Genomic DNA, 12,500 nt, shown 5'->3' on the forward strand with positions numbered 1-12,500 from the left:
TACTACTGAAAACTGATCTCGTAGGATTACCAGTGACTTTTCTAGCCTTCCTGATAGGATTTTATATTTAAATTTATTTCTATTTATTATCATGCCATACCATGTGTCAGATTGTGTGAAAAAGCTTGATAAAATGTGTTTTTTAGTTGGGTAAGCACCTTCCTCAGTGGAAATGAATGCACTGGGGCAAATGGACACCATTCTATAATGGCGTCCACTACGGCAGCTCCAATAGGCAGTGCCAGTCCACGGGACCTCTACGTATTCATGTCTGGGGGGGGGGGGGGGGGGGCGCTGTTTACCTACTTTATGACTGTTAGCTGCATTGATAGCGGTTAGCATTTTTGGTTTGCCGATTGTCAATAAAAAGCACAAGAAGAAAAAGAAGAAATTTGCTTCTTCTGTTGGCATCATGGCAGAGTCTGGAAGTACAAGTCAGTCTTTGAAGGTGAAGCAAAGAGTTAAAACCAGAGTGAACGTCAGCACGGCCTACACTAGTTAGAGGGAGCTAAAGGAGGCTACAAAATCATGGACTGATGGTGACCTGGCTTTGTTGCCACTGGACTTGTAAGTAATATTTTTGTCCAATAGTGTGGATCTTTTTACTTTGTGGTTTATTTTAGTATTAGTTGGCTCATGATAGTGTTTACATGTTTGAGTAACCTACAGAACAGCTGTGCAACACAAGGACCGACCACTAAGTAACTCCAACCAGAAGTGTCTTCTCTCCGTTGCAATGGAAGCACAACCCTCTCATGTAGACTAGATTAAAGTTGTGTCACACAAACAAGGCACCTATGGAAAGGAGCCATTAAGGTTAGCTCATTGTTAGCACTAGCTACAGCAGGCTGCAGCAGGGTTGTTTACGACATTTGTAATTCCACTTTCAACCAGTAGGGCGTAGACGCAGGAAACTGCTCTGTTGCTTTAATGATTGAATGTTTTTCATTGTTATTTCCTTCTGCTGCCGTGAAACCAGCAGGAGTTCTCACGAAGATTCAGCAAACAGCCAGGCAGACAGCCACTCATATCAGGAATTCCAGATATATTCTGGGAGTTTTCATGAATCAGAACGGTAACTGGTTAACCCGTCAAGTTTTGGCATCTTATTTTTTTACTTGCTGGATCAGAAAACACGAGGAATGCCCGTCGGGTACAGCTTTCACCGAGACTCTGGATGTTGTTGGATCCAACTGGATGTGCAAAGAACACCAGACATAGTTTTGGCTTTCTGATCTGCCAAGTTAAAGCAGTGAAAGTTTTTCCAACCTACAGACACGACTAATAGCAACAGAGGGGAGGCAGCTTTTAAAACAGACCCCAGAGTCAAGTTCATTTTGTTTAGATTTTCTTTTAGATTTTCATGCAGTCTGCTCTCCTGGAAACCGCATCTGTGAGCTTGTCTCACCTCCAGAGATCTCGTTGGCATCCTCAGTAGGTCCCACAGGATCCGTCAGTCGCTGGGCCTCCGTTTTGTCCTGTCCATCAGTATGTCCTCGTTCTTTTGTATGAGCTAGAAATATTCATGAAGCCTCAGTGAAAACCAAAGTTTATATTTCAGTTCAGCTCTCTTTATAAAGTACTGGGTGTATTTACAGGGACACACAAAATTAAATGGAAAAGACACAACAGCGGTACCAAGAAAGGTTAAATCAAGGTGTGAAAAGAAGAGCAAAAAATGCAAAACAGAAAAAATGAAACAGCACAGCAGTGCAGAACATCACTGCAGCTGAATGGTAAATAATAAAAGCAGGAGAGAAATAAAAATCTGAAACAAACCTTTAAATCTGCTCTGAAGTGGTCTGCTCTGCTCTCCACCTCTGACAGCGATGACACTGAAAACATAGTCCTTAGAGGGTTTGTAGTCCGTTATCAACACCTTAGTGTCAGATTTAGACACAATGATCTCCTTCTGTTGACCACCTGAGAGGTAGAAAACAAACACAGCGGGAGCCTGGTTAGACGCTTGGCTTCACGCTGCTCCTTTTTCTGGATTTATTCAGCTGCTTCGAAATTAAGAAAAAATAAACAAAATGAATTCTAATTAATACACGGAGAGGTGAATTTATTAGAGGGTGTTAGTTTTGTTCAGTGTGAAGGCAGACAAACATTAGGGTCAAGGTTAAAATAGTCTCATTCTGCAGAGGATTTGTCTGCAGGCTGTTGTGATGCGTTCAAAGGTTATCCTCTCACAAGCTGCTAGAATAAAAACAAGAGGACAAAAAGATGATAGTGAATGCTGTTTTTGTGCAACTTTGATGTTTCTGCTGGAGCTGGAAGCACCGTCGCTCCATCGCAAGGCCAAAACAAGCACTAACAGCTAAATACTACCGAACATAGTTTGGTTTTTAATCAGGTTGTCCTTGTTCTGAAATGTGATTGTTGATCTGAAACATGTACTGTATGTGTGGAAAAAGGCTAGAACACAAGAAATCTGCAGAAGGATTATATCTGTATAAAATACCCACTATAATCCCTCTCCTCGTGTGTGTGTGTGTGTGTGTGTGTGTGTGTGTGTGTGTGTGTGTGTGTGTGTGTGTGTGTGTGTGTGTGTGTGTGTGTGTGTGTGTGTGTGTGTGTGTGTGTGTGTGTGTGTACTTTCTTCACTCTGGATGAGAGTTATAACTACTAGCACATGTAGCAGAGGGACATTAATGCTCCCGATGCTGACTGCAGATCAGGTGAAGTTAGGGTTCACTAGAAGCTCAGAGTGCAGTCACGTCTGCTGCTGCAGTAAATGCATCTGTCCTCCTCTGCTGCAGATGTACGCTTACCTAACATACTAGAATTAACGCTGTTTGCTATCAGCTTTGTTAGATTCTGAAGAAGATCAAACGAGTTAGCAAATGAAGCTTCTATCATATATAAATATCTAGGATATTAATATATTCGATGGAAGCTCATACGCCAACGAGCTTGGTCTATCCAAAGATGAATTTTTAATGTAAGATATTTACATTTTAGCAAAAGTTTATTTATTGAATCAGAAGCTTAAAGGGACTTTACGGAGTTTTGAATTTTTATGCTCGCGATCGCCCCCTCAGGCCAAAGGCGTAACGGCAGCTTCAACAGTAGGCTCGTGCACGAGGCGCGCATGCTGTACGTGCACACTCCTTAACAAAAATAACAGCTGAGACAGTCCCTTGTGTGTGTGTGTGTGTGTGTGTGTGTGTGTGTGTGTGTGTGTGTGTGTGTGTGTGTGTGTGTGTGTGTGTGTGTGTGTGTGTGTGTGTGTGTGTGTGGCCCGGAGGACAGAGGACAAGAGAACGCGCAGCTAATTAATTAAATTATTTGGTTCTGTACCTTTCTCTCCAGCACAGCCGACAAAGGTTTATGCTGGGTCAGTCCTCCTGCATGCTCAGATCGTTCACTTCCTTTGCTTGAAAAGTTGTTCCAAAATGAAAGTTGAACCCACATCTTTTTTATCTGTGAATTCAAAGCTGTTCGGCGAGTCTCAACTAAAAATTTGGGCATCTTACTGTAAAAAAAAAATACCATTAATGTAAAAAAGACACTTTAAATAAACTATGTTCACATCTAGAATCGAACCCAGGTCTTCTGCAAAAGAGTCCGTTGTTTTACTAGGCGAACCAAAGCACCAGTGACATCCTTTGTATCTGTAACATTTATATCCTTGATGACAGCTGAAACAACGTTCAAAGAACGGTTTGGAGAAGAAGAAGAAGAAGAAAATATCATTTCCATAGCGCCTCTCAAGATAAAAATCACGAGGCGCTTCACAAAAACAAAAAAAAAATGTAAAAATATAAAAAAGCATTTAGAAAATGTTTGAAAATATATTTAAAATGAGCAAAAATAGGCAATTGGGATTTAAAAGAAAAAATGTTAAGAAAGAGAGAGTGAATAGGAAAGAGGGAAATCAGTGGATGAGAGTGGTGAAGAAGGTCATACAAAAGCTAGCTTGAACAAGTGAGTCTTCAGCTGCTTTTTGAAGGAGACACTGAGTCCACTGATCTCAGGCTCAGGGGGAGAGAGTTCCAGAGTCTGGGGGCCACGGCAGCAAATGATCTGTCACCTTTGACCTTTAGCCTGGTGCTGCACAACCAGTCACTGGACCTCAGGGACCTGCTGGGGGTGTAGGGACTAAGAAGATCACCAATGTAAGATGGTGCTTGTCCATGTAAGGCCCTATAGACCAGAACCAGGATCTTGAAATGAACCCTGAAGTTTACTGGCAGCCAGTGAAGCTGGAGGAGAAGCGGGGTGATGTGGGTGTGTTTGGAGGACTTGGTCAGAAGCCGAGCACAGGCATTCTGAACCACCTGTAGACGGTTCAGGGAGGTTCTGCTCAGACACGTGAAAAGAGAGTTACAGTAGTCTAAGCGTGAGGAGATGAAGGTGTGGAGAACTGTCTCAAGTTCAGAGCGGGACAGAATGGGACTCAGCTTAGCAATGTTCCTGAGATGGAAGAAGGAAGAGCGAACAAGAGAACTGACATGAGAATCCAGGGTGAGAGCTGGGTCAAAGGTCACGCCAAGATTCCTGACAGAAGGTTTGGTGTGAGAAGCAAGCTGACCAAGAGAGTCTCTGACTTTGGGAACCAGCTTGTCTGGGGCACAGATGGGGATCTCAGTCTTACGCCGGGGACACACTGGCCGCGGAAGCGCCACGAAGCGCCGTGAAAATGGGGCCGCCTTCATTCGGCGCCCTTGTTAAGCTATTCTATAGACCACATGGGCCGCCGAAGCGCCGCGAATCGCCTTGCGCCGGCGCGAGCTGGAGCGCCGGCAGCGATCATTTCGGCGTCGGCTCTATTTTTTTCGCAAGCCGCGGGTGAATCGCGTCAATTCTGGCAGGAAGTCAAACCTAGACATAAGAGGCAGGCCGGTAAAGTTAACAAAATAAAGCATTTCAAAATAAAATTACGCAATCAAATGTGTTCGTAATCAGACACTGCAGAAAAACCACACAAACACACACACATACACACATCGAACTTGTGTGCGTGTGTGACCGCGTGAAGGGGGGTGTGGTTTTGGGTGTCTTTTCACCAGAGCAAACAGGACAGAGGCAGAAAGTCTGAGGCAAGCAGTTAAGATGGATGACTTTAAATTAATTATGGAAGTTGAGAAACACAAGGAGCTGTACGACCCCCGAAAAACATGATTATTTACGTACCCATTTCAGAAGAAACTGCTAGGATACAGCTGCAGAATTGGAGCGGGTTCCAAGAGATTCAGCTGGCAGAAACATAGGTTCACACACACACACACACACACACACACACACACACACACACACACACACACACACACACGCATGCACACACACACACACAAGGTGTGTCCACGTTCAAGGAAAATATTTATTTATAATATTATTTCACACACACGTACGCGCGCGCGCGCACAAACACACACACACACACACACACACACGCACGCACGCACACACACACACACACACAAGGTGTGTCCACGTTCAAGGAAAATATTTATTTATAATATTATTTCACACACACGTACGCGCGCGCGCGCACAAACACACACACACACACACACACACACGCACGCACGCACACACACACACACACACAAGGTGTGTCCACGTTCAAGGAAAATATTTATTTATAATATTATTTCACACACACGTACGTGCGCGCGCACACAAACACTCAAACGTAGAGGAAAAGAGCTGAGAAAAGGCAGAGAGGAAATGGAGGACACCAAATGTTTAAAAGAAAAACTACAGCTGAGCCGAGGCGTGCCTCGACTGGGGCGCGTCTGATCTGAACTGAGGAGCGGCGAGCAGCGGCCGAATTTCATGAGCGATTCGCTTCTCGGCGCTTCCGCGGCCGGTGTGTCCCCGGCGTTATCTTCATTCAGCTGAAGAATGCTCCCACCATCCAGGTTTTGATAGTCTAAGCAGGTGTGTAACAGCTGCAGCTTAGACATCTCATGGGGCTTAAAGGAGATGTACAGTTGGATGTCATCTGCATAAAGATGGTAGGAGATTCCTTTGAAGGAGCTCAGGATGTGCTGAAGAGGAAGCAGATAGAGGAGGAAGAGCAGAGGCCCCAGCACAGAACCTTGTGGGACACCATGGGTAAGGGAGGTGGTGGAGGACCTAAACTTGGAGACGGCCACAGAAAAGGAGCGCTCAGAGAGATAAGAGGAGAACCACTCCAGAGCAGATCCTGATAGGCCTACCCAGTCTCTCAGCCTCTCCAGTAGTAGGTGATGGTCAACAGTGTCAAAGGCTGCAGTCAGATCCAGCAGGACCAGAACAGAACAGTCCCCTGCATCACTGTGAGTCAGAAGGTCATTAGAGACCCTAAGGAGAGCTGTTTCAGTAGAATGAGCTCTACGAAAACCTGACTGGAAGCTATCATAGATGTTATGTTCATCAAGAGCAGCTGTGAGTTGTTTAGCCACAACCTTTTCCAAGATCTTGGAGATGAACGGAAGTTTAGAGATGGGTCTGAAGCTGCTATGGAGAGAGGGGTCGAGACTCTGTTTTTTTGAGAAGCGGGTGGATTACAGCATTCTTAAAGTAAGCAGGGACCTGACCAGAAACCAGAGAAGCATTAATTATAGAGAGCACGCTGGGACCGATGGACTGAAAAGCACTTTTAAACAAAGATGAGGGTAAGATGTGGAGGGGGCATGCAGAGATCTTCATAGAGTTAACTAGTTTGGTTAACTCAGGCAAAGAAACAGGAGCAAAGCTATCTAGGATGATGGGCCTGGTTGGAGTCGGGAGAGGCAGCGATAAGGCTGAAGGAGAGATGCTAGATCTAACCTTATTGACTTTGTCCACAAAGAAAGACAGAAAGTTCTCACAGTCTGCAACAGAGTGGATGGAGGCTGTAGGAGAGGCAGAGAGACGATGCTGCTGATGGTGTTAAACAGCACCTTGGGGTTCCCTTTGCTCTGGGACACCAGGTTGCAGAAATAGGAAACCCTAGCGTCTCTGACTGCAGAGTTAAAGGATGTCAGAAGATCTTTTAGGTGCAGCAGATGGACGTGGAGATGGGTTATCTTCCAAAAACGCTCAATTTTTCTGCATTGGCGCTTCAGGCTGCGAAGGCTGTCATTAAACCAGGGAGTAGGGTTCACTGCAGGAACTAATCTGGTTCTGACAAGACAGATATTGTCCAGAATGGAGAGGCAGTGCTCGTTAAACTGAGAAGGTAAGGAATCTGGGTCGTTATCAGAAGAACAGGGTGGATCAAAAGCAGCAGAAAAATTGCTAGCTGTGCTCTTATTAAGAAAACGAGAACTAACCATACAGCTAGTAGGAGGTGGGGACGCAGAAACTGACAAGTTAAAGAAAATGCAATGGTGATCTGAAATATAAATGTCCTCAGGACAAACACTGTCAGCATTTAGACTCAGGGTAAAAACAAGGTCTAGGAGGGCTATGTCTGAACGTGAACGCACATGAAGCAGCCTGCTCGACCCGAGCATCTCTCTTTTTCTGTGATTTTACAGAAAAACAGGCAATCACAGTAAAAATGCCAGGGCTCATTCTACAGGACCAGGGCATTGCAGGAGAATGTATGAAGAAGAAATTTATTATTTCTATACATGTTTTGGCTGTCAAACTTCCATAATGCCCCTTTAAAGGAATCTTTGCTTATTCAATAACCAAAATATACAGCATTCTGTGTTTCATTTCAAAGAAGAGTCAGGTTTATAAATTAAGAATTTATTACTAACAATTTTAAAAATGACAATTTGTAACAGCTTGATATTAACTTGTTATTAAAAGCTTTACCTGTGTCTGAATGAAAAGCTAAAATGAAATGCGAGGTTTGGATGCGTGGATGGATCTCAGAAGATTTTTTTCAGAGAGAGAAGCGTTCTGGCTGAAAAAAGTTGTTTTGCAGCTAACTGAATTGTTTCTTAGAGAGAGCAGCAGTTCAGGAGACCCTCTGTGGATCTGAGATGTCAGGTGGAGATGATGTCCTCCGAGCACGAGGTTGGTAGAGAGACCTCAGTGCGACTCAAAACGGTCCTGAGATGTCTCTGTGGGTCACAACGACTGATGAAACTATTTGCATCTCAAAATCAATAACTCTGAAGGAGTTTTGCGTCAGCTGGAAACAGGTGCGTTTATTCGGAGCTATTCTATCGGCTTGACAGAATGCTTAGTGAGGAGTCAGGCAGCCGACCCTCGTCCTCTGGGATGGTTCAAGAACTGAACTTCAGCTGTGGAGATTTGGTTTTAACAAAACCTCAGAACACGCCCTCTCAGCGTCAGAAAGCTTGATGTTATGGAGTAAAGACAAGTGAGGTGATTAACTTTACCCTGGATTAGCCCCTCTGCATGATGTGTACACATGCCAATGACCTTCTGGTTGATGATCACACATTACTGATTATCATAAATAATAATTATTAACCCAAAGAATAATAAGTTATTTCAGTAATTAAATACATTTATAATGAACCAAGATGATTATTTATGATGATTATTATATGACTGTAATAAACAGTAAAACAGTTATTAAATTATTATTTTAAAATTATTATTTTAAAATCTTGAAGTGTCCTTCATCTTGGGACGGAACAGCAGCAGATAAAGATGGTGTTTAGCAGACATCACGGCTCCTGACGGGTAATCTGTGGAGCAAAAGTTACGGCTTGACCCAGCTGGGAAAGTGTGACCTTTGGGTCACAAATATGAGGTCATTCATGTCGCTACACCACTTTCACCTTCAGAACTGCCTTAATTCTACGTGGCGCTGATTCAACAAGGTGCTGAAAGCATTCTTTAGAAATGTTGGCCCATACTGACACGATAGCGTCTTGCAGCTGATGGAGATGTGTGGGATGCACGTCCAGGGCACGAAGCTCCCGTTCCACCACATCCCAAAGATGCTCTATCGGGTTGAGATCTGGTGACTGTGGGGGCCGTTGTAGTACAGTGAACTCATCGTCATGTTCAGGAAACCAGTTTGAAATGATTGGAGCTTTATGACATGGTGCATTATCCTGATGGAAGTAGCCATCAGAGGATGGGTACACGGTGGTCATGAAGGGAAGGACATGGTCAGAAACAATGCTCAGGTAGCCCGTGGCATTTAAACCATGCCCAGTTGGCACTAAGGGGCCTAAAGTGTACCAAGAAAACATCCCCCACACCATGACACCTCCACCACCAGCCTGCACAGTGGTAACAAGGCATGATGGATCCATGTTCTCGTTCTGTTTACGCCAAATTCTGACTCGACCATTTGAACGTCTCAACAGAAATCGAGACTCGTTAGACCAGGTGACATTTTTTCAGTCTTCAACTGTCCAATTTTGGTGAGCTGGTGCAAATTGTAGCCTCTTGTTCCTATTTGTAGTGGAGATGAGTGGTACCCGGTGGGGTCGTCTGCTATTGTAGCCTATCCGCCTCAAGGTTGTGCATGTTGTGGCTTCACAAAGGCTTTGCTGCATTCCTCGGTTGTAACGAGTGGTTATTTCAGTCAAAGCTGCTCTTCTATCAGCTTGAATCAGTCGGCCCATTCTCCTCTGACCTCTAGCAACAACAAGGCATTTTCACCCACAGGACTGCTGCATACTGGATGTTTTTCCCTTTTCACACCATTCTTTGTAAACCCTAGAAATGGTTGTGGGTGAAAATCCCAGTACTGAGCAGATTGTGAAATACTCAGACCGGCCCGTCTGGCACCAACAACCATGCCACGCTCAAACTTGCTTAAATCACATTTCTTTCTCATTTTGACCTTCAGTTTGGAGTTCAGGAGATTGTGGCCGTGTTTGAGTTAAGCAGCGCCTCACCTGGAAAACAGATGAGAGCAGACGGACGCAGCAGGGGGAGTGGCTGAAAGCCGGCGTTAAAGTCGGACAGATTTCCCTACATGTGTAGCTCGCGGGTGACGATGGATGAAGATATCGCGTTAGAGTTCATACATGTTTATTCATTTATTTTAATTCTGGTGCCTGTTAGCAACCGAACCACATCCTCACGTACTCGTATATATCAAATATTTTGTATGAAGACATGACTGTAATAATAAGTAAAGGTTATCAGTTACAGGTTTAGTGTGCTCATAGGAAACGTGACAAAATAACACAAATCACATTTCTCTTTATGGTTTCTATAGTTGTCACCATCAGCGTAACATGATTTACAGAATACATGTGACCAACTAACGTTTCATGTTCTACCACTGGATATTTGGATCACAATGTGAACCAATCAGGTCTTAGATCAGGTGAGAGCCAGGCGTTTCCCGTCATCCCCTAGGTTTTGCAGCCGGTGGAGAGAAACTGCAGCGCCTTGCTCCAAAATCTGCGGCCGCCTTGATCTCACGAGGTTATCGTTGCCTACGTATGCATGACGTCAGAGCAAGTCGGCGTCAAGTCGGACACAAATCTAACCGGCAAGCACTGAGCACCGATCACCGCTGGTCTAATCTGCGCAGACCTGGCTCATCTCGAACAAGGTCTTGACCAGGACCACACCCCTAAATGCATTGAAGCAACTGCCATGTGATTGGTTGATTAGATGATTGCATTAAGGAGAAGTTGAACAGGTGTTCCTAATTGAACATCTTAGGTGTGTTCTTGCTGTGTCTTTCTAAATCCATGCTTTCGTTCTTTTTTAAACACAGAAACAGTTTTGTTTACCTGTTAGTAGCTACAGTTTCGCCGACGGCTGCCGGCTTCTTCAGGCTGACGCTGATGGTCAATCAGCATCAGCCTGAAGAAGCCGGCAGCCGTCGGCGAAACTGTAGCTACTAACAGGTAAACAAAACTGTTTCTGTGTTTAAAAAAGAACGAAAGCATGGAGGTGTTCCTAATAATCCTTTAGGTGAGTGTAGATGCAGCAACACACACTCATCTAAATCTCACAACTCACAGATGGTTTGCAGCTCTTCTGAAACACTGAAATATGGACACCTTTTCGTGGGAGTCCTCTGAAAGTTTATGTTCTCCGAACAAAAGATCCCGACGCATGTCGTAAAAAAGTTAAACTGGTTTCATTTGGTTTTGGTTTCATCTCCACTGAGATTTAAAAGAAGAAAATCAGACATATGGAACCAATCGCTGTCACACTAGCGCTTGTGTTCACACACACACGGCACTCACACGCACACACACACACACACACACACACACACACACACACACACACACACACACACACACACACACACACACACACACACACACACACACACACACACACACACACACGCACACGCACACACACACACACACACACAGTTTGGATATGAAAAGACGTCCAGTAAGAGCTTATCTGAATGTAATTTTGTAGAGAAAATGCAGCAGAATAAAGTCGCTAAAGAGAAAAACACAGGCTGAAGTGGAAACCAAGAGGCACCAGGAGGAAAGGATCACACTGAACCACCAGAATCTGGGCTGATCAGGAGTAAAACCGACAGGGAACAAGGTTTTAAAGAAGATATTTCGCTGCTAGTCGTTTTTCTTATCTAATCTGCTTCAGTGAAGACCCTGTTGCACCGTTTGTTAATTCTGAGAAAAAGAGCCGTCATGAAAAAGTACTATAATCATTTATTCCCCTCAAACTGAATCTGATTCAGACACAGTAATGGTTTCATCCATAGTCAGAAGTCAAGATCTTTGGGTTTAAGTGAAGAAACGTTACTGAGGTCAACAATCAGCTGCTGGGTTGCTGACTTAGAACTGGAGCGTAGTTCATCCTAGGAATGTTTGATTAGTCTGTTTCTGAGTTTTGAAAAGCTCCACCTCTTCAACAGGACTAGTACCTTCATCAAAATCTGACATTAAAGGGGAAGAAGGCGGTTTTGGCTTGCTTTCGCACCCCCTATTGTCCGTTTGAAGAACCAACAGCAAAACTCTTCTCCTCGCTGTGCGTTTGTCTTTTTAACACCCCTATCCAGCTGCTGAAATGTCTCCCAGCCTTCCTTAGTGATTTCCTTCTTTGTGATTTTTATCTGGAGAGCCGCTATATAAAAGCTTGTTTTCTTTCTTTCTTTTCCTAAAGTCAGCAGGAGTGATTCATCACTAAATTAAACAAATCAGCTGTGTTCATCTGAAACATGCAGGTAGCGTGCTGGGACCAGACTGAAGTGGCAACAGGGCGAACCGCCAGTCTGGAGTTGCAAGAGGAATATTCTGGCCACAGGGGTGAAAGGGGATGGGTTGCCTTTCATTAACCCAGTAAAGAGCATTTGAGCCCATGTTGGCTCAAGAAAATGATTTTAAAATATGAAAAAGTTAGTTTCTCTTTAGATTACAATTATTCTCCCTCTGGTGGAGGATCTCGGTACTGCAAGTGGCAAGTGCCCGTTTTAACTTCTCTACTGATGTCATATAATTACATAATTAAATACAACAAGATGCTTTATTTTAAATATAATGGAAAGGGTTTAATTTGTGAGATCCATCCATCCATCCAACCATCCATCCAACCATCCATCCATCCATCAATCCAACCATCCATCCATCCATCCAACCATCCATCAATCCAACCATCCATCCATCCAACCATCCATCAATCCAACCATCCATCCA

General features: G+C 44.1%; 1 protein-coding gene across 1 annotated transcript in view; it reads right to left on the reverse strand.

The window, feature by feature from the left end:
• Positions 1-12,500, reverse strand: part of col14a1a (collagen, type XIV, alpha 1a) — a 184,607-nt gene that overhangs the window by 155,794 nt on the left and 16,313 nt on the right. Inside the window, exons 4-5 of the mRNA XM_015949068.3 lie at positions 1,780-1,923; positions 1,409-1,513 (exon numbers count right to left, since the gene is read on the reverse strand). Coding sequence (XP_015804554.1) covers positions 1,409-1,513; positions 1,780-1,923 — 249 coding nt within the window. The remainder of the gene's footprint in view (positions 1-1,408; positions 1,514-1,779; positions 1,924-12,500) is intronic.

This window comes from Nothobranchius furzeri, chromosome 5 (assembly GCF_043380555.1).
Source record: "Nothobranchius furzeri strain GRZ-AD chromosome 5, NfurGRZ-RIMD1, whole genome shotgun sequence".
Taxonomy (NCBI): Eukaryota; Metazoa; Chordata; class Actinopteri; order Cyprinodontiformes; family Nothobranchiidae; genus Nothobranchius; species Nothobranchius furzeri.